Source organism: Coniosporium apollinis (assembly GCF_000281105.1).
Source record: "Coniosporium apollinis CBS 100218 chromosome Unknown supercont1.35, whole genome shotgun sequence".
NCBI lineage: Eukaryota > Fungi > Ascomycota > Dothideomycetes > Coniosporium > Coniosporium apollinis.
Genome location: NW_006913297.1, coordinates 116,231 through 139,267, shown reverse-complemented (window position 1 = coordinate 139,267; position 23,037 = coordinate 116,231). Strand labels below are relative to the sequence as shown.

At 53.5% G+C, this 23,037-nt stretch overlaps 7 protein-coding genes across 7 annotated transcripts; 6 read left to right on the top strand and 1 right to left on the bottom strand.

Moving 5' to 3' along the window:
- Positions 1–3,983: 3,983 nt before the first annotated feature.
- Positions 3,984–4,518, top strand: W97_06909 (uncharacterized protein; the record flags this gene model as incomplete). The annotated part of the gene is made up of 2 exons (XM_007784668.1): positions 3,984–4,037; positions 4,090–4,518. The coding sequence occupies 2 exons, from the start codon at positions 3,984–3,986 to the stop codon at positions 4,516–4,518; spliced, it is 483 nt and encodes a 160-aa protein (XP_007782858.1).
- Positions 4,519–7,606: 3,088 nt separating this feature from the next.
- W97_06908 (uncharacterized protein) lies at positions 7,607–8,733 on the top strand (the record flags this gene model as incomplete). The annotated part of the gene is made up of 3 exons (XM_007784667.1): positions 7,607–7,996; positions 8,084–8,193; positions 8,253–8,733. 3 exons carry the CDS (start codon positions 7,607–7,609, stop codon positions 8,731–8,733), a joined length of 981 nt encoding a protein of 326 aa, XP_007782857.1.
- Positions 8,734–11,603: 2,870 nt separating this feature from the next.
- On the top strand, positions 11,604–12,197 carry W97_06907 (uncharacterized protein; the record flags this gene model as incomplete). The annotated part of the gene is made up of 1 exon (XM_007784666.1): positions 11,604–12,197. One exon carries the CDS (start codon positions 11,604–11,606, stop codon positions 12,195–12,197), a length of 594 nt encoding a protein of 197 aa, XP_007782856.1.
- Positions 12,198–12,747: 550 nt separating this feature from the next.
- W97_06906 (uncharacterized protein) lies at positions 12,748–13,404 on the top strand (the record flags this gene model as incomplete). The annotated part of the gene is made up of 1 exon (XM_007784665.1): positions 12,748–13,404. One exon carries the CDS (start codon positions 12,748–12,750, stop codon positions 13,402–13,404), a length of 657 nt encoding a protein of 218 aa, XP_007782855.1.
- Positions 13,405–14,189: 785 nt separating this feature from the next.
- On the top strand, positions 14,190–17,429 carry W97_06905 (isoleucyl-tRNA synthetase; the record flags this gene model as incomplete). The annotated part of the gene is made up of 1 exon (XM_007784664.1): positions 14,190–17,429. The coding sequence occupies one exon, from the start codon at positions 14,190–14,192 to the stop codon at positions 17,427–17,429; it is 3,240 nt and encodes a 1,079-aa protein (XP_007782854.1).
- A 265-nt stretch (positions 17,430–17,694) lies between these two features.
- W97_06904 (uncharacterized protein) lies at positions 17,695–17,987 on the bottom strand (the record flags this gene model as incomplete). The annotated part of the gene is made up of 3 exons (XM_007784663.1): positions 17,695–17,715; positions 17,773–17,868; positions 17,940–17,987. 3 exons carry the CDS (start codon positions 17,985–17,987, stop codon positions 17,695–17,697), a joined length of 165 nt encoding a protein of 54 aa, XP_007782853.1.
- A 312-nt stretch (positions 17,988–18,299) lies between these two features.
- Positions 18,300–21,796, top strand: W97_06903 (uncharacterized protein; the record flags this gene model as incomplete). Its single annotated transcript, XM_007784662.1, has 2 exons — positions 18,300–18,345; positions 18,399–21,796. The coding sequence occupies 2 exons, from the start codon at positions 18,300–18,302 to the stop codon at positions 21,794–21,796; spliced, it is 3,444 nt and encodes a 1,147-aa protein (XP_007782852.1).
- Positions 21,797–23,037: the final 1,241 nt, after the last annotated feature.

Below are 23,037 nucleotides of genomic sequence, written 5' to 3'. Positions count from 1 at the left end.
GGCAGACGCCGCATTTGTTCGTCGTTTGTCTGCTTGTCTATTCTTTTGGTCCGAGCAACATGCCACCGAGTTTGATATCGCGGCTCACTATTGTAGCAAAAGCTGGACCACTATGCTGTCCTTCCATCAGACCGCGACCTTGCATCCTGTGGCTGCTCCACACGCAACTGCCTCACCGCCTGGCGATGCAGACACGAGTCAAACCCCTTCGAGCCATTTCCTTAAACCCCGTAATAGGAAGCCCGGTACAACAAAGAACAACGCGGCGGTGCAGCTGTACGAGACAAAGAGCATGCCCCTCCAACGTATCAAGCTAACGTTACCCCATACGGCCGCTCTCCGCGCTAATTGTTGCTTGGTCCAGCCCCTTGACAGCTCCGGGACAGAAACAGAGGATCTACTGATAAGCGACGTCAACGGGCTTGATGCTGTGGATGCAGTGAGGATATCCGTAAAGGAGTATACTAAGCTTTTTGTTCCTTGTTGGGCTTTACGCTCCAGGACTTCTCGTCGGAGGTTGAGGAATGTGTAAAGAATACTCATATTCTGAGCACGAATTCGATGTTGCTCTTCCATCGCGCGCAACAAACCGCGCTCTCCAGCCGCCAAGCGCTCCGCCCGAGTTAACCCGGCCAAGTCTCCCGGCGGCGTCACCGCCCCCATCACCGACCATTTTTTTCTATTCTCGCCCTTCGCTGACACAAACCGTCGTATTCTCACCCGATAGTCCCCCCTTATTTACTCGGCCCAAACTCAGCTATCAAGTAATAAGTATTGACTCGCCCCAGCATTACGGAAGGCCCTTCCACTGCGCCGCACTGTTGCGCGGTTTACCGTTTACCGTTCGCGGCGACATCGGGCCAACCCCTGCGTTCCAGCCTGCGCCCCACACCCAGCACCGAAAGATCCGAGTGGCCGGTTCAGCCCTAGGCCGTTTCGAGAGCCGTCACTGGCCTAGCGGATGGATCCTTATCTTGTGGCGTTGCTTAGCCAATCGGCCGCTAGGGCGTGCGAAATAGGGTTGACGTAAACCCGAGCCGGTTTTAGTAACAGCATGGGACAACGATTTGGATATTGATAGAGGCGGTGATACCTCAACTTGGTGGTGACGATGTCTTCCGCCAGCAGTCAGGGACTGCGATCGAGCATCGTTGCATCTGTGCGGCGTGTTCTGCTTCGCGCTGGCAGTTTGACCGGCGGACGATGTACCATAGATCTGATTTGGTGCATGGTTTTGCCAGCTCAGATACGCTGCAAGCGGGATATTCGTCTGCGTAAGGAAAAAGCCTGAAGCAAACAACTACGAAGCCAGAAATCACTCAAGTAGCGGACTTGTTTCATCTCAAAGACGAGGGAATAAGCGCATTTCAGCACCTGCCACAGCATATCTAGCATCGCTTGGCAGGAACGTGTAACTCAGGTACCTGCACAAGCGGCGGGACCCCAGGACCAGCTAAAACCCGCTGAGGACATAAGCACCGCCTTGCAGCGGTTGGACCCGAGCGCGGGAAGGGGAGGCCCCGGGGAGACGCACCCCGGAAAGGGCAGTGAATCTCGCTTTGGAGCATTATCGGACCCGAGTCCGAACGATGATTGGGCCCAAGGCGGGAGGCATGAGATGACGGAGAGACCAAGCCGTGGAAGCAGGTAGCCCTGCGTTGAGACGTCATCTGGTGCGCGCTGTGTCTTCCCGAGTAGGCCATGGAAGATGCTGCCTCAGATCAGGGAGAGGATGCTGCGTCACGATTGGAGTATGCGAGAGCGCGGGCCGAGATATCCGGATGGAAATGGTCCATTGGTAGAGTATTCCAATTGGTGTGCTCTTGATTGTCCCCTGTGTAAGATCAGCGATGTAAAAGAACGACAATGATCATCTTGCTGTGTCCGTTTACCATCTGGCATCAGCTCTGCAAGCAACTAGTTGTACAATGGATATCATAAATCATGTCCGGTAAGATCTGGAATTGTCACTCCAGAATGATAAACCTGAAGGATATCAATGCAGCTGCAGGTCGATAATAAGCTGCGTCATGATGCTTTTCGAGAGGTTGCAGTCACGTGAGATGTATCCGTTGGAAGACAGAGACCGCCAGAGCAGACCAAAGCAAACAAACATTGAATGGAGCGGCTTGAGAAGGCCGCTTCGAGCTTAATGGAAGACTTTGCTGGCGATCCTGTACTGCTGTTCCGAAGATGCTCTTGCGCCTCTGCTAAAGTTCTCGAATCTGATTGGAATGATACATTTTTGAGATCGCTGGGATGAAAGGGCTGACAATCTGGACAGATACTGAAGCAGTCTGTCGCCTTCCAGATATGTCAGCTCAGATGTGCTGAGTTCATGTTGATGGTGGTGTTAGAACGTAACAGCAAACCGGTCACCACTTGCAACTCTGGTCAGGTTCCTCCAGCATCGTGCTAAGTCGTCTCGTCCATGTGCGCCACTACTGCCATAAAGACACAGCGGAGACTGCATTGGAGATCAAAAGGAAATCGCATGTATTGTCGTTGTAGCTTGTCCACGCGTGTTTGATGTCACAGGCTTTCCGCATCTCTTTCGGGCCGCGCTGTGTTTAGTCGGACACTGTTGTAAGAAACAGCGGAACTCCTTCAAGGTTCCGAATAAGATGCGGACTGCAGTCGCTTGTTGTCAGTTGCTTGTTGTGAGTGAGACCTTATACGTGGTGAATGATATGCTTCAAAGCATGCCTTGTGATCTTTCTGCCAGTCTTATCAATGTGTTTGCGGTGGTTTCTAGAGGCAGACCTCCATAAGCTCTGTGGGCGATCCATGATCGTCCTCTACAAACTCAAACATCTCCTTGAGCCAGTAATCTTGCTGAACCGGAACCTGAGGCATCAAAGCAAGCAGGACATCGAGAGGCGAATCCACTGAGCATCTTTCTGCAAACCACCCCCTCTTCAAGCGGTCTGAAAACAGACGTCGAGCGTAAATGTGTCATAACGAGCACGTCTTTCATCGGCCATGAGGTCGTTGGGGCCGTGACCGTATCGTTGGCGAACCTTGCTGCCGGTCTCGAATGTCAAATGGGCGGCACATCGGACGCCATTATCCTGAGCGGTATGGGACAGGAAACGACAACAGCTTTGTCCGACATGCAAGTATCGGCTACAGCATAGTGGGAGTTGAATACCTTCCACGAAGTCCAGTGATGATGGTTGGGCTAGGATTGATGATAGATTGACAGTAAGGACATTTGGCGGGATAGTTCCATCCTGCGTTGTGGACAGGTACGGGGTTGGCTTTGGTTCAGAAGCGAAAGGGGAAGAACACAGATAGATGGATCAGAGATGAAAGTTGGGGTATTTGCGAGATGCTTGAACAACAAATGCTCGGGTTGATGAGAATATCGCCCAGCAAAGTCACGTGATGACAAGATCATCCTGCAACTCAGCGTTCTTGCTCCTGCTGCGCCAGTAGTACCAGTGAGCTTACAGACTCTCCGCATGTCTTTTTTGTGTACCGCAATAGTGCACTAAGAATGTCTCTACGCAGGCATCAGGGTGACATACCGCCCACCTAAACGCCGGCTTCTATTTGCGTCTGAAACCATTGCACGTAGTCTATATTCACTACCTTTACACGGTCCTTTAGGTGCCGGACGCACTATGAAGGGAGTGATAAAGGGTCATCCAGCTCTAAACACGGTGTGCTTCCACGACTGGGCAGCTTCTTCCGTATAACGCATAAAAATCGGCTCGCGCCATAAAGACAGCCGTGCATCGTCCACCATCGACACCTCCAGAGAAACGTCAACCATGAATCAGCTCTCGCAAGTTTATTCATAAGCTGTCTGCTTCACTCGATCGGATAGATGGTACACGTCACTCACAAAGCATTTTAACGTATGAAGTGAATCAAGAGCTTGGCACAGATCTTTTCTAAGCGGGTCTGGAGCTCCATCTTAAGTCCAGGACAAAACACAGACTCTACAGCATCAGGAAAACCATTTCTCATCGACCACGATGACGATGCAAGGGATCGTTGCGATGTTCGTGCTAGTCGAATTGACCACTGAGGTAAGCAAGGGTTACCTGATTGTCAGACGCTTTCACTGACAGCGTTGACTAGAAGATCGACTCAATTCTGAGAGAAGCTCGCTCGCGCCCGTACGAACCATGGTGCTACTGGCTAGCCGATCAATACGAAACAGCCCCACCAGACACTGATGAAGGAGGTATCGACGGCACGAAGGCACCGATTGATAAAGACTGGAAGTCCCCCTTCATTGGCAGGACCTTGCGAGAATGCGCGGATTTTCTTAGGAAGGCTCCGTCCAGCGCCTGGCTGGATCGCAATTTTTTCGCCGTCGTCGAGGAACACACCCTAGACAAGGGTGTAATCACTCTTTGTAGGATTGGCAACTGGGTGGGAGAAGGGGATGAGATTACGTCGCTGCCGGCGAGACTCAGGGAGTCTGGTGATCTGTTGGGTGGTATGGATCCCGACAGTTGGGACGAGTGGCTCGAGGATACGAAGAGGACAGGAAAGCCTGCATAGCAGTACTGAGTTGCGACTGGCCCTCTTGGGGACGGCTGCATAACGCACGATCAAGGCGCAATACTTTAGTCGATGTGGGTCTAGGAAGCGTGTGGAGAGCTGGGACGTGGCGATTGGGAGCTAGGGATGGGCTTTATATCGGGATTTGACCGTTTCCATGGGGTTTACTTTTCAAGCTACAATGAATGGCAAACGGTCTCCAGCTCATATAACTCCTCCAAAATGACCACAATGCTAGACAACAGAACATGGTTTGCGCTTATGTGCGTCGGCCTCTCGAATGTATGTGGCACGATAGCGTTCGGGAACCCGTGAGCACCTCAGGCGAAAGCAGCGTCTTTGCAAACCGGCACGTGACTGGCCATCCTTCTCACGTGCGGCGCATGAAGAATGCTCAAAACTTAACGCAGTCAGCCGGTGAAATCAGAACACGCTCCTCTTCAGGTCAGAGCACCTTGATTGGTTTGCAAACAGTCAGAAAACAGCACTTCCAGCCAAACGATGACGGACCACGGTATCGTCGCGCTGTTCGTCTTGATCGAATTGCCCCCAGAGGTAGGCAAGCCTAGCCCCTTCTAACTTAGCACGCTAAGATCCTTCAATTCCCAACCTTCAAATTTTCCAGTCATAGACTTATGGGCAACGCTTTTCATTAGAAGATCGACTCAATCCTCACCGAGGCCTACGAAGGCGGGCACAACGCATGGGGCTACTGGCTAGCCGATCGATATGACACAGCTCCACCAAGGGATCGCGCTGAGACAGAGTGAGGAGTTGAAGGAACGGAAGCACCGATCAGCAAGGAATGGAAGTCTCCTTTTATCGGCAAGACCGTCCAAGACTGTGTGAATTTCCTGAGGGACGCCCCACCAAACGCCTGGCTAGAACCCAACTTCTTCGCCGTGATTAACGAGGACACGCCGCTTAACAAGAACTTGATCACGCTCTGCAGGATCGGCAATCGGGTGGGAGAAGGAGACGAACTGACATTGTTGCCGGTATTGTTCAGCGAGTCAAGTCTTGCGCTAGGTGGCATGGATCCGGATAACTGGGATGAATGGCTCCAAGATTTCCAGGAGACGAGGAGACCAATACATGGATAGCCTGTGACAGGTTTCCGGGGGCCGATTGCACAGCACATACTCAAGGCAACTGTCGGAGGGTACCTTATGGGCATGTGGGTGGCTGGGGCTTGGGAGATTCTCATCAAGGTTGGGAGTTCACTTAGGACCTGGACAGTTCCCGGGACTTCCCATAGGGTGCAACGAATGGCATAGGGCTTCCTGTTCCGATGACTTCTCTACCGTGACTACTTGGTTCAAAGGCGGTGGATGTGCTTGTCATGTCACCGGCGTGACTGTCGAGATGAAGGACCCATACAGACCCATACGCTGGACTAACCATCCTGAAGAGCCTGTTCGCATATGCCCACTTGAAGCACAAGCGAAGCCCGCAATAGACCAGGTGGACCGGCCCGAGCGCAACAACACCACGGCGGATTCACTCGTAGGAATGGTAGAACTCCGATGGCTCCTTAACAACTTGTAACGGCTTTAACGAAGCTCGAGGCTGGCCTTTCTATCACGCAGACGCGCTACGAAGAATGCTGTGTTGTCTGATTTAGAAGAGAGTGAGAGCCGTAGAAGGCCGGATATGAAAAGTCGCCAGCGCAACTTGAGCAGCGTGTGCATGAGCTTTGTGGACTCATAGGCCTTCCTTAATGAATATGCGGTTGGAAGGTTTTCAACTCCCGGTCTTGGAGCATGAAGTGCTTCGTGACATTGACGGTGCAGTGGATACTTGCCGTTGAAATGGCTGGCTGGTCGGTGTGGTGCCGCCGTGGCCCGTCCGAGGTCCTTTCACGGCATGGTCCTATGGTAGCGACGGTATTGCCTAATGGAGGAAGAGCAGGAATCGCAGAACATCGGTGTGAGTCCCGCGCCCTCACAGTACCTTGGAAACCCTCATACATCGATATGGCCTGCTGTAATAAGATGCGGTAGTGAGTAGTGGAGATTCTCAGCTTCCAGCTATGAATTGTGAGTTGCTTCGTGCCACTGCCGGTGGACGGCCGGATTGCCGCTGACATGGCTATCGATTTTCGAAGCTTCGGTCAGTTTCTACTTGCCGATGTCCGTTGTCAAGACCGGCTCTCCTCTCAAGGCTCGGATCGAGGAAGGCCGTTGACGCACATAGTGCGCAAGGTTTCTGAGAATCAGCTTCGGCGTAGTCGGCCGGCATAGTCTCTCGTCTCTCGACTTGAGCCAGCGGTATAACTATGGATTATAGACCGACATAGCGACGAGGAATGGTTAGTGTCAAGACAGGTGAGGACGTGAAATTAGGATTCTCCACACCCGTTGCTGGCGCTCTGGGTGTCAACGACAATGAAGGAAGGATGATCGTGAAAAGACTGAAATACACTATAACAAACAGGCGTTTTAGAGCAATCTCATTCAAGTGTTTATCTCGTTTCTTCATACTCAGGTAGACAGCATTCTACATCGACCGAGGATCAATGGTTTCGGCTATCAAGTTTCCTTTGTCCGTTGTAAGGTCATGGGAGAGCGAGGAACGCGACGATTACACTGCCGATGTACAGAGCTTCTATACATAATATTCTAGCTATGATGAGGGAAGTTGTAGAATAGTGAATAACCCAGGGATGAGGCTAAAGGAGGGGATGAGGTTGGATCAAGCTCCCTTGGCGGGTCAGAGCTTTCGGCCTCATCAGCAAAGGCGGCAACCGTTCCATAACCCTAACTTTATCTTCCCATCGATGTAAATTCAGCCTTTCGGGGCTGCCCGCTCAATTGTCACAGCTGCTCTAGGTCTCGAATGGCCATATCCGTTTACGGCATCGCCCAGGCGTGCAGCAAGGCAGAGCCAGCTTCAGCCTCGCGTTGTCAGCCTTAATCACCCCGCAGTAACGGATCTAACATAAAGTCACCAGAGCTGGACTTGCAAACATGTTGCGGCAAGATCGCCAGGCTGAGCCCACACTAGAACAATCATAAGTCATCCAGCTGCTCATCTCTTTCCTCTATCAACCATCCAAAGACTCCTGCGTACGAAACCGGTCTCAAAAATGTCGGCCGGCAGTAGCAACAAGCGCTTCAAGGCCAAAGATTTCCTTTGGTGTATCCCCCTCAGCGTCATCTGCTGCCCATGCCTATGCGGAGTGCTCATGCGTGACGCATGCATCGACGACTACAAATCCGACGGTACGGCCTCCGACAAGGCCGAGCTCGACCATCAAGAAACGTGCCGCACGCAACCACCGCGTCCAGTACCGCTGATTCGAAGACGTGCCATCTCTTCGACGCCAGGTCGTTGGTCCAGACGCAGAATCGACGGCCAAGCTCAATCGATGCTGCTCTCCAAGCTCCCGCAGGAGATCCGGCAGATGATCTGGACTCTTGTATTAGGCGAGCGCTTTTTGCATATCGTGCAATGGCCTAAGCAGTTGACTCACAAAGTATGTCAACACACTCACACAGGAGGCGATGGATCAACAGACTCGTACAGACCGCTATGGTCGAACATTGTAGCTAACACATCCTAGACCTGCTCAGAGGCCCGATGGGGCCGCGGCAGCTCCCTCAAGTGCCCGCTCGCCTCGTACAGTGTGTATCACGACAATTTCCTTCCACTCTTGCAAACATGTCGACAGGTGTAAGCGCTCACTTGGAAGACCACGTTGTTCTTACGCCGCTATCTGACCATATCCACAGCTACTACGAAGCGATTGACATCCTGTACACGCGGAACACTTTCGACATCCGCCGGGTAGATACGTTCATCTCCCTGCACGAATCCATTATACCCCAGCGCTCCAACAGCATCCGCTATCTAAACCTTCGGTGGCATTTCGAGCGCAACTTCTTCGCAACCCTCCGACCCTGGTTCAAGCAGATACGGCATGATCGGTCGCGTTGGGAGGAGGGATGCGCGGCCCTTAAGAACATGACCGGCCTCTGGGACCTCGTCCTTTCTCTGCACGTTAATTGGGCTAAGAAAGACGCGAAGTCTGCCGTTAAGCTGCTCGAGCCACTGAAGAAGGTTACGGTCAGAAACTTGTTTGAGGTGATAGTGTCCTGGCCGGCAACGGCAAACGAGGCCGAGGTCAGGTTCTTGAGTGAGAAGTTGCCGTTTCGGCTGGTTAGGGATGAAGGCATGGCAATGCCTCACTGGTGGAAAGAGCACAAGGACTGAACGTTGACATGGTCATCACGCAGTCGTGAATGATGTCGCATCGCCAGCCACATGAGGGGAAATCCCACCAATCATGGCTGCGATACTGATCAGATCTATAGCGTCTACAATCCATTGGGCATTGTACGCGCCTCCATAAGCATGTTTGGTTCTATATCATGACGCTTACGGCTCCTGTGTACCCGTGCGAGCTGAACGAAGCCTCCCACGTCTACGATCGGAGCCTCTATGAACAAGCGTATATGAAGCGTATATGAAGTGCCTTCCCGTCTCTGCCGAAGGTCTCACCGTCTTCAAATGCATGGTTACGCGGGACTCTCTTTCTGGCGTTTTCGGAGCTGTTCCCTAGCGCTGAGGATATCTCGTCCCTGCTCGCAGCGCGGAGCTAATGTTTGGGAGCTTACTCGAGGGGTTGCAGCTATTTCCGATTTTATCAATCACGCTTGTTTTTCTGTTTCTGTGCATTTAGCGCACCGTGGCAAAATAATACTTCTCGTAACTAGGTATGGTTCTATCCGAAAGACAACCATGAATTTCTGTCACTCAGCAGACAGGCCTGCCGGTAGTATCATAAAGCTCGCCTGCTTCCTCCTCTTCTCATCTCGAGTCTCAACAAGTGTCATTACCCCCTCGCCGAAGACAAGTTGTCGCTATCGATACTCACAGAGACTAGCCGAAGCTTTCCGTCCGCCAAAACCGAGCTCGCACTTCACCACCGACCAACATCACCGTCCACCAGACCGTCAACAACGACTCGAGTCTCCTCATCATGACCTCTTCTCGATCTTCCACCGACCCCGTTGCAGTCAGTAAACTCTATGGCTGACTCGGCTTTCCTCACCTTCAATCAAAACTCGCACAATTTCTTCGGACTGCGATGATCCTTAAATCTCATCCTCGATGCTTTCGATCGCGTTTTCGATCATGTGTTCAGCCGGTTACTGGATCGCAGTTGGAGTCGGATATTTACTCATCTGGCTTTTACCACAGAAGCGATTGCGCTCTCGTTCTCTCTCCTAAATGGGGCGGCGTTCTATACTCTCATACACAAGCTCATCAAGATGCCTTGCAGTGGAGTGTTTTCAAGACCAACCCTATGAATTGTTCACGATCCCGGTTTTAAGCTTCCACATCGCACTACCTTTGCCGTTATTCTCTGGGCTGTGCTAGACTGGCATTAGGAATATGAGTGGACCGACGCATATTAGAACTCCGTGACCGACTACGCTGGCTTGATGAGCATCTCCGCTTTAGTGGGTGCTATACAGTCTTTGTTATCCGCATTGGTTTGGAACAGTTTTGGGCTGGATGCTGACTTGCCAGCTAAGGGTACGACAATTTGAAGAAGGCATAAAAGGAGGTGGCTCCGTAGCTACATGAGCGCGGCTTGGTGGATGACTTTCAGGAGCAAGCCTTGAACCACCACTCATTTCGTGCGCAGAGCATTGTTAGACAGGTTGGGCGAGAAAAGGCCTCGCGTGCAAATTTATGTTTCGGAGGGTCTCATCGATCATGCTTTGGCAGAAAGATGTTCCTTCCGGTTGTCGCCAATGCCCAATTGGGCGACGTCGAGAAATCTTCGGCAGAGAGACGCAATTTCAACAATCCCACCTAACCACACAAAGCTGTCTGGCTGGGCTGGCTGTGCATCCGCTCACGCACAAGCTCATTGGCACACGTTGCAAAGGCGTATGTGGAGAAGGCGGCTGTGATGCCTTCATCGAATCGACCCTCTTACTTGTCTACGCCATAATCTTTCTGCACCTCGGACTATGGGCTGTGTTCGACTGGCACTATGGGTATGAATGGAAGGACTAATACTGGACGGCCTTGCGTGGATGTGCGGGAACAAGTCTTCAATTGTGCTTCTATTCGAGCGCGCAGAACACATGGCAAGTGACACGACATGCACGAGGCCGAGGGGGGTTGTAGAGTATTCTCAGGGGGTCAATCCGGGTTCAGCGCGAGCTCATGAATAGCGGGGTGTTTCAGAGAAAGCAGTTACGTTCATAAGCGCCACTACCTTGGCTCTCACGTCAAGCGTAATAAGTGAATATCACGCGATACGAGTCAAAATCGATTTTCTTGTGATTGGTGTTGTGTTGCTCCTCCTCAGCCGCATATCCGTTCTCCGGGACCACTACCACGGATAGCAAAACCACAGTCATGGTAGCCACGCTTGACTCTCGCAACTTCCCCGCTCGTTCCAGCAAATTCACCATTCAATGATGAGGACACATACGCGGAACAGAGACGGCCGCGGAGAAACTTCAGATATCAACGATGAGAAGTCTTTTAAAGGAAGGGGCGTCCCGACCAACTTAGAGAATCTGATTCGATAAAACCTCACAATCAAGCAGTTACGAGCAGGAAACTCTGGGCCACAACTGCCTCAACCTCGAGCCGAGAGATCTGAGGTACCCTGTCGGACAAGGCCCAGATTTTTGCAGAAACGCGCATCTTAAGAGTCCACCACAACCAGCAAACAGTACAAAGCTCCACCAGCCTTTCCAACTGCCTTTCGTAGTCTTACTCGACCTTATCTCTTCTGCAATCCTTTCAGGCAATTCACCAACGCCTCTGCCACGAAGGACGGGGATTGGTTTGAGGAAGCGGACGCTCGCCGCCCTTCATCTGTTATTGGTAAAACACCACCAAGTGAGTCATCTAATGGAGATTCAAAGCTTCTGATGTCCACAGAGGCTTTTAAAGGCTCGACTGTCCTCCCATAATCCCCATAATACTGTGTTTCAAAAACCCCATGGTCGCACGCCGCCAAGCCTCCGCTTCCTCAATACAAACCCCGTCCTTCTTAAGGTGGATTGTTGCTGACATTCAAAGAGGACGATCTTAGCTCTCCAACCACCATCATGGCCTCCGCAACGCCCACCGCCTCTGTCATCAAAGCCGCCGTCAGTCAAAACAGCACGAGCAACTCTGACTTCATCAATTTCATCGACCACTCGGGCGACTTCTTTGGCAACGCACTGGCCGCTACTGGAGTTGGGCTTGTCTATTTTGCCATTGCGACGGTCACTGGCGCCTTTTTCACGTTTGCAGTAGGATTTCCAACTACAGTCGTTGTTCACGTTCTCCTGTACTGGCTCGCCAGAGATTGGTATCTTGGTGTACCAGCGAACGACCCGCAAGCGCAATTTGAAATTACGGGTTGGATTTGCGGCGTGAGCGTTGCAGTCACGCAAGTCGTCATGTGGGCTGTGCTATACTTCCGTTATGGATACAAGTCGGACGACGCATGGTTCGGGGCCATGGCCGGAGTTGCTGCGTCCGTAGGAATCGTCCTCGCAGTGGTCATGGTACTGTCCTTGTTGTTCGCCGGGCTCCGCAGCCTGTACCGTTGCGCTACCAAGAACTCCGCCAAACCGAAGCAAGATGTGGAGAGTGGAGAGGATTTGATGGCGGAAGAGGAAGCTAAGGGAACGGAGTCGGGATTGGTTTCTTAAACCACTGTTCATATAACATGCCGCGTAATCGTGCCTTTGGGATCAACATCACATCCAGTAGATGGCAGTTTACCTGCATTCATCGTTAATCCAGACGCACGAGGCTTCATGCCGCTTATGTATGAGTTTAGCAGCCATATATTTGCAGCGATGAAAGGTCTAAGAATTCTGATCATTAAGAGCGAAAAATTCCTTCCCCCTACAACCGGCGATGTGACGTAGTTCGCAACGGCGTAAGTGTGAAAAACTTCGAATTGGTGATGAAATGAAGGAGGATTCCTAAAGGGGTTTGATTTTGGAATCCGCTGGTCCCTTACCGCTGAAGCTTCCGCCAATCTTGAGGAGACCTCACGTGATCTTCACCTCTACCGTGGTAAGGAAGGCGCAGCTCGAACTGAACCATAACGAGCCCTCAAATATCCTTATCCTCCTCTTCCGCTGGTCAGATGCTTTCTAGTCTCCAACTCTTCGAATTCGAAGCCGCTGGCCTCAGCTAAAGCGAGCCATTACGACCCTCACATCATCTGCTTGCGTCTCTCCAACTCCCACAATGGCATCCAGAGACCCTACCATCGGCGACCCGATCCAATTGATTGAAAATTTTCTCTACCCTCCCGCCACATCTGCTGCCGATCAAGCCGTCAAACCCGCCATCATTACGAGCAGCTCGCCTCTCATCACCTTTATCCACTACACGAATCACATCATTGGTCGAATACTCGGCGTGATCGGGTACTGCATCGTCTGGGCCATATACTGGTTCTTCCTCTGGGTTTTCCGGTTCATTGGCATACTCTTCTCTGGTGTACTTCCCCACAGCTTGCTTGGCTTGGCGAGCGCGGCACTCCTTCATCCAATACTGCACATACACCGTAGAGAGAAGTGCCCCGGATTAAAAGATTGCAAGCTGTTCGAAGGGTTGTTTGGCTGTTGCATCGGCGGCTCAATAGCTGCACACCTCATCCTGTGGATCGTCCTGTGCCAGTTCTACGACTACTGGTGGTGGGGTGGCTTCTTCAACGCGATGGGAGGATGCCTCGGTATGGCTGTTATTGTCGTTCCGGTTGCTGCGGGACTGTGGCTGGCGATCGAATTTATCCGCCGTCCCGTGGAGCCGGTTACTCAAAGGCTAGCCGATGAAGAAGCAGTCTTAGAGATGGAGAAAGACAAGGACAGTAGGGAAGGTTCGGAGAAGGAGAAGGTCTAGCGAATGAGGAGGGGACGAAAAGAGAGTAGAAGATCGCGCCTGAACGGGGGCAGTTGCTGAAAATGAGAGCTGAGGATGTGCTCTTCATCATAGCCGCGTAACACACGGTAGCACATGTGTTCAAGACTGTGGACTTCCCATGGCAAGGGAGGGGATTAGAAAGGACCATCGTGGTATTGGGTTTGGGTCTGATGGAGGACTTCGTAAAGGTGTATCGTCAGTAGAGGCCCAACAGAAGCGCATCGGCGTGATTGTGATACGCAGCATTTATGGGTCCCTTGGATGGAAAATAAGCCATGAAATCGACTGCTCTTCTGGCTGCTTTTTGCTTAACACCAGGCGTGTTTTGCGTGATTATCCAATGTGGTGACATGAAAGCTTCAAAGTCCGGGGAACTGACTCACACCGCTCGGCAGAATAGTTCCGCTTGAGTCACTTTTCCCACGACTGTGAATGAAGTACACCACAATCCACACTGCTTCGCCCGCCTCGCCTCAGCCACTCCTCAAACTTAGAAGGGCTTAATCCTGCGTGTCAGGGTCGCTGAAGACACCCTTATTGTATAGCGGATTTTGCGCCTTCCTTTTCGCCTCTCTGATAGAAATACTTTCCCATCACCTCTTCTGAAGCATCGGTGGGGCCCCAGTTAAGGATTTGTAAACCACCAAGTACAGATCTAACGTCTGACAGATTCAAGCATTCAGCCCGCGTGAACTCGACTTTGAGAACCTATCAGTGCAGATACTTGTCATCCAGCCCAGCGTTGACTGGCGCCCACCCCCGCCATGTCGATCCAGTTCCCCGCGGAAGAGGAGCGCATCCTGAAGTTCTGGAAAGAAATCAGCGCTTTCGAACGCCAGGTGGAGCTTTCGAAGGGTAACAAGCCGTATACCTTTTACGATGGACCGCCGTTCGCGACAGGCCTCCCACACTACGGCCATCTCCTCGCCTCTACGATCAAGGACATCATACCCAGATATTGGAGCATGAAGGGGCGGTATGTGGAGCGGAGGTTCGGCTGGGACACACATGGTCTTCCCATCGAATACGAGATCGACAAGAAGCTCGGCATAAGCGGGAAGGACGCGGTCATGAAGATGGGCATTGAAAAATACAACGCCGAGTGCCGGGCCATTGTTATGAGGTTCGCGTCGGAGTGGAGGCAGACCATCGACCGACTGGGGCGCTGGATCGACTTCGACAATGACTACAAGACGATGGACACCACATTCATGGAGTCGTTGTGGTGGGTGTTCAAGCAACTGTGGGAAAAGGATGCCGTATATCGGGGCTACAAGGTCATGCCTTATTCTACAGCACTCAACACGCCCCTCAGTAATTTCGAATCTCAGCAAAACTACAAAGACACTCAGGACCCGGCGATAGTGGTGTCTTTCCCGCTTCTTGACGACCCAAACACCTACTTCCTTGCCTGGACGACTACCCCTTGGACATTACCATCTCATACCGGCCTTGCGGCAAATCCCGACTTCGAATACATCAAAATTCTAGACCAAGCCTCTGGCAAGCACTTCATCCTTCTCGAGAAACTCCTCCGTACACTTTATAAAGACCCGAAGAAAGCGAAATTCAAGATAGTAGAAAAGATGAAGGGGAAAGACATGCTTGGCTGGCGATATCAACCGCTGTTCGACTACTTCTACGAGGAGTTCAAGGACTACGGCTTTCGACTGCTCAACGCGACATACGTTAGCGATGACAGTGGTGTGGGTATAGTACATCAATCGCCAGCATTCGGTGAGGAGGATTACAAGGTCGCCATGGACGCCGGCGTCATCAGCGACAAGCGACTCCCTCCCAACCCAGTGGATGAGACAGGCTGCTTCACCGCCGAAGTGAGGGACTTCGCCGGAATGCACGTCAAGGCTGCCGACAAGGCCATCATCAAGCACCTCAAGGGTACAGGCAGATTAATAGTAGACAGCCAAATCACGCACAGCTATCCGTTCTGCTGGCGATCAGACACCCCCCTCATCTACCGCGCCGTCCCCTCCTGGTTCGTCAAGATCCCACCAATCATCCCGCAGATGCTCAAGGGCATCGAGGAATCCCACTGGGTCCCCTCATTCGTCAAGGACAAGCGCTTCGCCAGCTGGATCGCCAACGCACGCGACTGGAACATCTCCCGCAACCGATACTGGGGCACGCCCATCCCCCTCTGGGTCAGCAGCGACCTCTCGGAGATCGTCTGCGTCGGCAGCGTCGAGGAGCTGAAAACGCTGAGCGGCTACGAAGGCGAAATCACCGATCTCCACCGCGACAAAGTCGACGGCATCACCATCCCCAGCAAAACGGGCAAGGGCGAGCTCCGCCGCATCGAAGAAGTCTTCGACTGCTGGTTCGAATCCGGAAGCATGCCATACGCATCCTCGCACTACCCGTTCGAGAACGCCGACGCCTTCAAGGCCAGCTTCCCCGGCGACTTCATCGCGGAAGGTCTCGACCAGACCCGCGGCTGGTTCTACACCCTCACCGTGCTGGGCGTGCATCTCTTCGGGACGCTCCCCTTCAAGAACTGCGTCGTGAACGGCATCGTGCTGGCCGAGGATGGCAAGAAGATGTCGAAGCGGCTTAAGAACTACCCAGACCCCAGCCTCATCATGAACAACTACGGCAGCGACGCGCTGCGCTTGTACCTCATCAACAGCCCCGTCGTGCGCGCGGAGCCGCTGCGCTTCAAGGAGGCGGGCGTCAAGGAGATCGTGACGAATGTGCTGCTGAAGCTGTGGAACTCGTACCAGTTCTTTGAGCAGCAGGTTGCTTTGCTCAAAAAAGTCGCGGATATGGACTTCGTCTTTGACCCCGCGGCCGAGAAGAACAACACCAATGTCATGGACCGCTGGATCCTGGCCTCGACGCAGAGCCTGCTCAAGTTCGTGAACGAGGAGATGGCGGCGTACAGGCTGTATACGGTCGTCCCGCGGCTGCTGGGCTTGATTGAGAATACGACGAATTGGTACATCAAGTTCAATCGACGGCGGCTGAAGGGCGCGGGCGGGAAAGAGGATACGACGCTGGCGCTGAACACGCTGTTTGAGGTGCTGTTTACACTTTGTAGAGGACTGGCGCCGTTCACGCCGTTCATCACGGATAACATTTACCAAAGACTATTACCACACATCCCGAAGCACTTGAGGGGCGAAGATCCGCGGAGTGTGCACTTCCTTCCTTTTCCGGAGGTCAGAGAAGAGCTGTTCGATGACGTTATCGAGCGGAGAGTGAGCAGGATGCAGAAGGTGGTGGAGCTGGGACGCGTGGCGAGAGATAAGAGATCTGTCGGCATCAAACAGCCACTCGAGACGCTGGTGGTTGTGCATCCGGATCAGACGTATCTGGATGATGTCAAGAGTCTTGAGCAGGAGATCTGCGAGGAACTGAACGTTAGGGATCTGGTGCTGTCGAGCGATGAGGACAAGTACAATGTCCAGTACACGTGCAGCGCGGATTGGGCGGTGCTGGGCAAGAAGCTGAAGAAGGAGGCTGTGAGAGTCAAAAAAGCACTGCCGGATCTTTCTTCAGACGACATCCGCAACTTCATGAAGAGCGGCGCTATCAGCGTCGATGGCATCGAGCTGGGAGAAGAAGACCTGATCGTCAAGCGTGGCTTAAAGGAAGACGACGCGAATAAAGACCAGGAGTTCAACACGGACAATGACGTCCTCATCATCCTGGACGTAGCGATACATCCGGAACTCCAGCAGGAAGGTCTTGCGAGAGAGATCATCAACCGGGTTCAGCGCCTCAGGAAGAAGGCGGGATTGGTGCCGACGGATGACGTGGGCATGGAGTACCGCATGCTGTCGGATCCGGATGGAATTGGCATGGAGAAGGTGTTTGAGAGCCATAAGGCTATGATTGAGAAGGCGTTGCGGAGGCCGGTGGACCAACACCAGATTACGGAGGTGGATGGGGAGATTCCGGAGGGGAAGGAGGAGGTAGTCATTGCGGAGGAGGAGCAGGAGGTGCAGAAGGCGACGTTTTTGTTGAGGCTGGTGAAGCTGTAGAAGAGGTGGATCCTTCATGTTTCGATGACGGAGAACGTGGAACATGGACGTCAAAAGTTCATAGATGCCAGATGATAGACATGCCTACAATGAAGATAACTGCTGATGCCCACCAATCTTTCCAGTCTACGATGATTGATACCTCTGAGATGCAGAATGTACAGAAGGCTTTCCGTGCCACGGCCGCCGATTCCATTAATGCCCTAAACGCCCAGCTATCCATGTGCTTGATGCTTTCCCGTGACGAGTCGGGCTTCGTGGCCCATCATCGTTTCTTGTACGCCGCCTTCCGATATCAGCAACACGGGACAGATGATTGAGTTTTGGATGTCTACAGTCTTACCATGTAGCATTCCTTTAGCTTCAGAAACTCAGTCATGCACTTGTCCTTTTGCACGTTGTTGAAGTCCGCCGCGATGCACTTGCCGTAGACGGCGCTCTGGAGAAGATCAGTTCTGATGCAATCGCTGATGGCTGATATATACGTGCCTCGGTTGAGCATTTGGCAACTGCAGAAGCCAGCCTCTCGAGAGGTCTCGTCTTTCCTGCTGGAGGCATGTTGGTGATCGATCTGATGGTTTTGTATCTGCCATTTGAGTCGGACATCATCGCCGCCAGAGCAAACACGCCAAGGCTGAGACCCTGTTCGCCAACGACGGCGCATTCCGCTTTCCTGCGCTTCCATTCAAGTCGCGTCCGGCCACCAACCAACAACAACAGATCGCGACAAACACCATTGCTGCACGCGTCCACGATTCACGACCCATTGCTTGCTGCCATCGCTTTTATGCCAATTCATGATCCTGAATCTTTCCCGCATGACGTCGCGCTTATGTATCTGGACGCGCGCCCCAGGCTTTATACCTTCGAATGCCCGCTACCACCGCCGATGAATTTCCCGCCCTTACTGACCGAGGTAAATCAGATTTTGTTATATACGAGGTAGTTTATGCTGACGCGAGCTGGTAGATGTCCACACCCTCTTCCAGATCATTAATGCCGCGCAAAACTCCTCCCAGACGGGCTCGCGCGCCCTGTTCACCGCCTACGACGAAACCCTCGCGCGTTACGGCATCAATCCTAATCATGACCGAGTCTACTTCCGCTTCTTGCTGCGCATGGGGGCCGGCCGCCCGGGCGAGGACCTCTTCAACCGCTTCAAGAACTTCTTGGCGGATCTGGGCATCAGCGTTGAGCTTGATGAAGGAGGAGACGCGGTGGACGAGATCACGCGGCAGATCGATGGCCTGGAGCTTACGGCGAATGGCGCGCAATCACACGGGCGACGCTCGCAACGAGCCTCTCGACGCGCCTCGTTCAACTCCGCGTACCTGGATAACCAAGAGCCCACCTGGAGAAGCGAGGAGGAGACGGATGTCTCGCCGCCGGCACGGAAACTGCCGAATGGAACCCATAAGCGCTCCTCGAGCCGCGCGTCGGATCCGACTGGTCGTCGCTCCAGATCATACAATGCACGGCCACGGCCCTTGGAGCACCTACCCATCAGAGGTAGGGTGACAGCTCGCGCTTCTTCTGAAAACCTCAACCACGTCCGGAAAAGAGCAGGCTCTGTCTCCAGTCAAGGCAGTCTTATAATCACCAGGCCGCAATCTCGGAATCAACACCACTCGAGACCCTATGCGCCACAGCTCGATGGCTACAGCAATCCCAGCTCCCCCCAAGCATCAACCTCTGAATACACCTCCGGTGCAGAACCAGACCACTTCCTGCCACCCGAGCTGCTCTACCGTCCTTCCGAGACGCAGATGATAGCCGACGCCGAAATATTCCAGTACAACCGCTCCCGCGCCCTATGCCGCCGCGTCCTAGCCCGCTGGCGCGACAGTGCTCTCCACCTGAAACAAATCCACGATGAGTGGGACGCCCGAGCCACCTCCATCGACCACAGGACAATCCTCCACGATGCCTTCGCGACATGGCGCCAGCGCTTCTATGACATCCGCAACGAGCGGGCAGCGGAAGAGTGGGTCATGCAAAAGTCGCGAGCGGCCGTTAAGCTCCGAGATATGTTTCTCAAGGACAAAACGTTCTCGCATTGGGTAGGGTATACTGAAGAGAAGGCGTTAAAGACCAAGGCTGCGAGGAGGCATCTGCTGCGGACAAAGTACTTGAGGGCGTGGAGAGATGTTACGGTTGTTAATGAGCTGAAAGTCGAGCGGTTTAAGCTGAAGAAGTGGTTCGGTGTTTGGAAGGGACGTACCGCGCGGAATCTCGATGGTGAAAAACTGGCGCTGGAACGGTACGAAGAGAGGCTCGTGCAGAGAGTGTATTGGAAATGGTTCTGGGCCTACTTGGAGCGCGGGGCGTCCGTTTATGAGGAGAGAAAGACTGAGGCAAGATACTTGGGGAGATTGGCTGAGGCTGTACAAATATCGCGAGAGAAGGAGGACATGCTTGAAGAGCTGAGAATCAGGCATGTGCAAAGGATGACGGTGGAGTGGTGGGCTTCAAGGACGCGAGCACTGCAGGGAATGGAACCTATTGCGGACGACTTCAGGCGGAAAGCAATGCTAGCCACTCCACTCAACATCCTCAGGACCTACGCTCGACTTGCTCCGCTGGCCAGACAAGTCATCACGGCCGTAGACACTCGCTTAATGCGCACTGCTCTCCTCTCGTGGCAGTCTCGAGCTCGTTCACAACGTCAGGCAAAGGAGGTAGATCGCATGCGAGTTCTGCGCAATACCTGGACGACCTGGAATGATCGTCTCCGCTGCCAGGCACTGTCGGCTCGGATTGACGACCGAGTGGTCCTCCAATCTCTGTACAAGTGGGTTCTTGCGTCCCGTGCAGCGCTGCTCATCCGCGTTCGGAATGCCAACCTCAAGACCAAGGTTCTCTACAACTTATACAACAAAACAAACGAACAGCGCATCAAGGTCGCGGCCGCAGAGCGGACGTTCCGATCCCGTCAGCGAGCACGCTGTCTTCGCAGAGCCTTATCCTCCTGGCGGAACAGAGTGCACGGGCTACGCCAGCAGGAAGGCCTTGCCCTATCCCTCTACGAGCCTCGCCTCCTCCAGCGAACCTTCCACACCTGGCACCAACGCTATGCCCACATAGCAGAGCTCACCACCCAGGCCTCCCAAGCCCAATTCTACGTCCTAACAACACACGCCCTCAAGAAATGGCGCGACGCCACCTCCCATGCGCAACGTCTCCGCCGACGCGAAGCTTACGCGACAGTCCGCCGAAAAGTAAAGATGGGCACCTGCCGGCGCGCACTAGAGACATTGCGCATCAAAGCGGCCGAAGTAGCCGGCATGAACCGCACCGCGCAAAACCACGCAGAGAGCAAAACCGTGATAGTCGCTGTCCGCCTCTTCGACACCTGGCGGCAAAGAACCATTTCTATAATGCAAGCAGCACAGCAGGCAGACACCCTCCACGCGCTCAAACTCCACACACAGACCTTCCGCCTCTGGCGCCAACGCCACCAGCGCTACCAGCAAGACGAAGCCAGAGCCGCGGCCTTCGCGGCAGAGATTACAGCGCCGGACGCGGTATCCGCCCTCCGCAAACTAAGCTGGCGCCTTTTCCAGATTCAGCGCCAAGAAGAGACAGCGCTGGCGCTTAGAGACAAGCACTGGGAAAGGCATATTAGAGGGATGTTGCGCTACTGGGCTGAGCAGACAGCCGCAATCCAGGAGGCGCGTCACGAGGCGGAAGCTCGGACGCATCGGACGCACCACACGCCTGTAGCGGATCTCTTCGCGCAGACGCAGACGCGCGAAGTAGATGAGCTCGCCAGCAACCCCGACCCCGATCCCTACCCTGGCCCCGATGACGACGAAGACGACGAAGACCAAGCCCTCGCCCGCGCATCCGAGTGGACAGCCTTCGACGCCTCAGGCCTAAATCTCGACACGCTGAACCTGGACCTCGACCTCAACACCGAGCTGCTGGCTGGTGGACCAGGTCTCCCTGCGATAACGACCTCGACGCCGCTCCCTGGGTATCTGAGGACGCCGGGGAAACGCTCCACGGCGCGGCAGAAGGTGCGGGAGCGGCTTGGTGCGTTGGCTGCCGTACCCGCGGGCGGGGGCAGGGTAGGATATGGCGATGCGGTCACGCCTGGGCCCGCTCCCGCAGCCTTCGGTTCGAGGGCCGCGACGGCGCCGCCGGCTGCTGGGAGCGCGAGGCCCGTAGCTGCAGCAGGGGGGGCAACTATCACGCCGTTCGAGCGCAAACTCCGGGCCCAGGGCTACGGAGGCCGGGGTTCGGGGAGAGGAGGTGGAAGGAGGGGGTTTGGAGCTAGTGCTGGTGCTGGAGGGGCAAGGGAGAGAGGGTTTGTGGTTGGGTTTGAGGACATTGCTGAGGGTGGGAGTGGGGACTTGGAGGGCTGAGTCTGGAGGTGGAGGGAAGTTTTGGATAGGGGGCCTTGGAGCAGGGGCCAGGGACGTGCTGGACGCGGACCTGGTAAGGTGTTTTGGGCGTGCGTGTTTGGACGGAGCGGGCTTGGATGAGGGGATTGGATGTGATACCCATTGTTTGGTTTTTGTATGGCGGGGTAGCGTATCGTTTGCGTCTGCGCAGCCCTATTTGGTCTTGTTAGGATGGTTTGAATACAGGACAGATGCCCCTTTCCTTTAAAACGGTAGCACTGCTGTGTTTAAGGATCTGGGAAGCTCTCGTCAGCTCTACATAACACACATGTGAGCTATGTACAACGGTCCTTCCACAGCTCGCCCCACATCCTGCTCATCTTGATCTTGGCAGCCCATTCAAACTGCAACCTTACTGTACTCTTGCCGCCAAAAAGTCTTCGGTCTTGGCACCGCATCACCCAGATCACGCTTGAGGCTATACAATCGCTGCGATCATCAACGAATAGTCAAATAATGGCGTTGCATCCGTAGATTGATTCAGTGAGGGTCTATATCGGTGGCTTAGCCGTCAAAAATGATTCCGCTACCGTTTTGTTTATATAGATACAGCCGGTGGCTTTATTGGCTACACCAAAGACTTTTCGGCGGCAAGAGTAACCTACGCCGCCAAAGACGGAGTATATACTCACGTCGCCGGAAAGTTATGAAATCCCGTGCAGAACATCAACCTACGACGGTAAGGTTATTCAACCAGCTACATCTATCAACCACGCATGAAATACTGTTGTATGCCAAGCTCTTCGAGGATAGGCGCGGCGGCGTCCTCCATAGCCTCTATACCGTTTTTAAGGATCGAATCACGTATAGCAGCTGACTCTCAGGCGGAGCTATCGGCTATCTTAGGAGGCCGGCCAGAACGCAGCTTATCACCGATATGCTTTAAGAGCTCGTGGATATCGTGGTTAGCCGGCTGGGAGGCATCCTCGGCGCGTGAATATATGTGGTAAGCGGTTGGGGCTGGGACACCGGTTTTGGCTCTAATCTGGTTGTACTTGAAGCCGGCAAGGAGACGCAGACCAATGATTACAGCTCGCATAGATATAGGGACGTTCATGGAGCCAAGAGACCGGCCACGATGACGTTCAGAAGCCGTTATAGATGATGGTGGGAGTAAGGACTAGATTGCTATCTACTCAATAGGTGCAACACCACGGCCGGCTATCTAGAAAGCCGCTTACCGCTTTTACTTGATTGGCTAT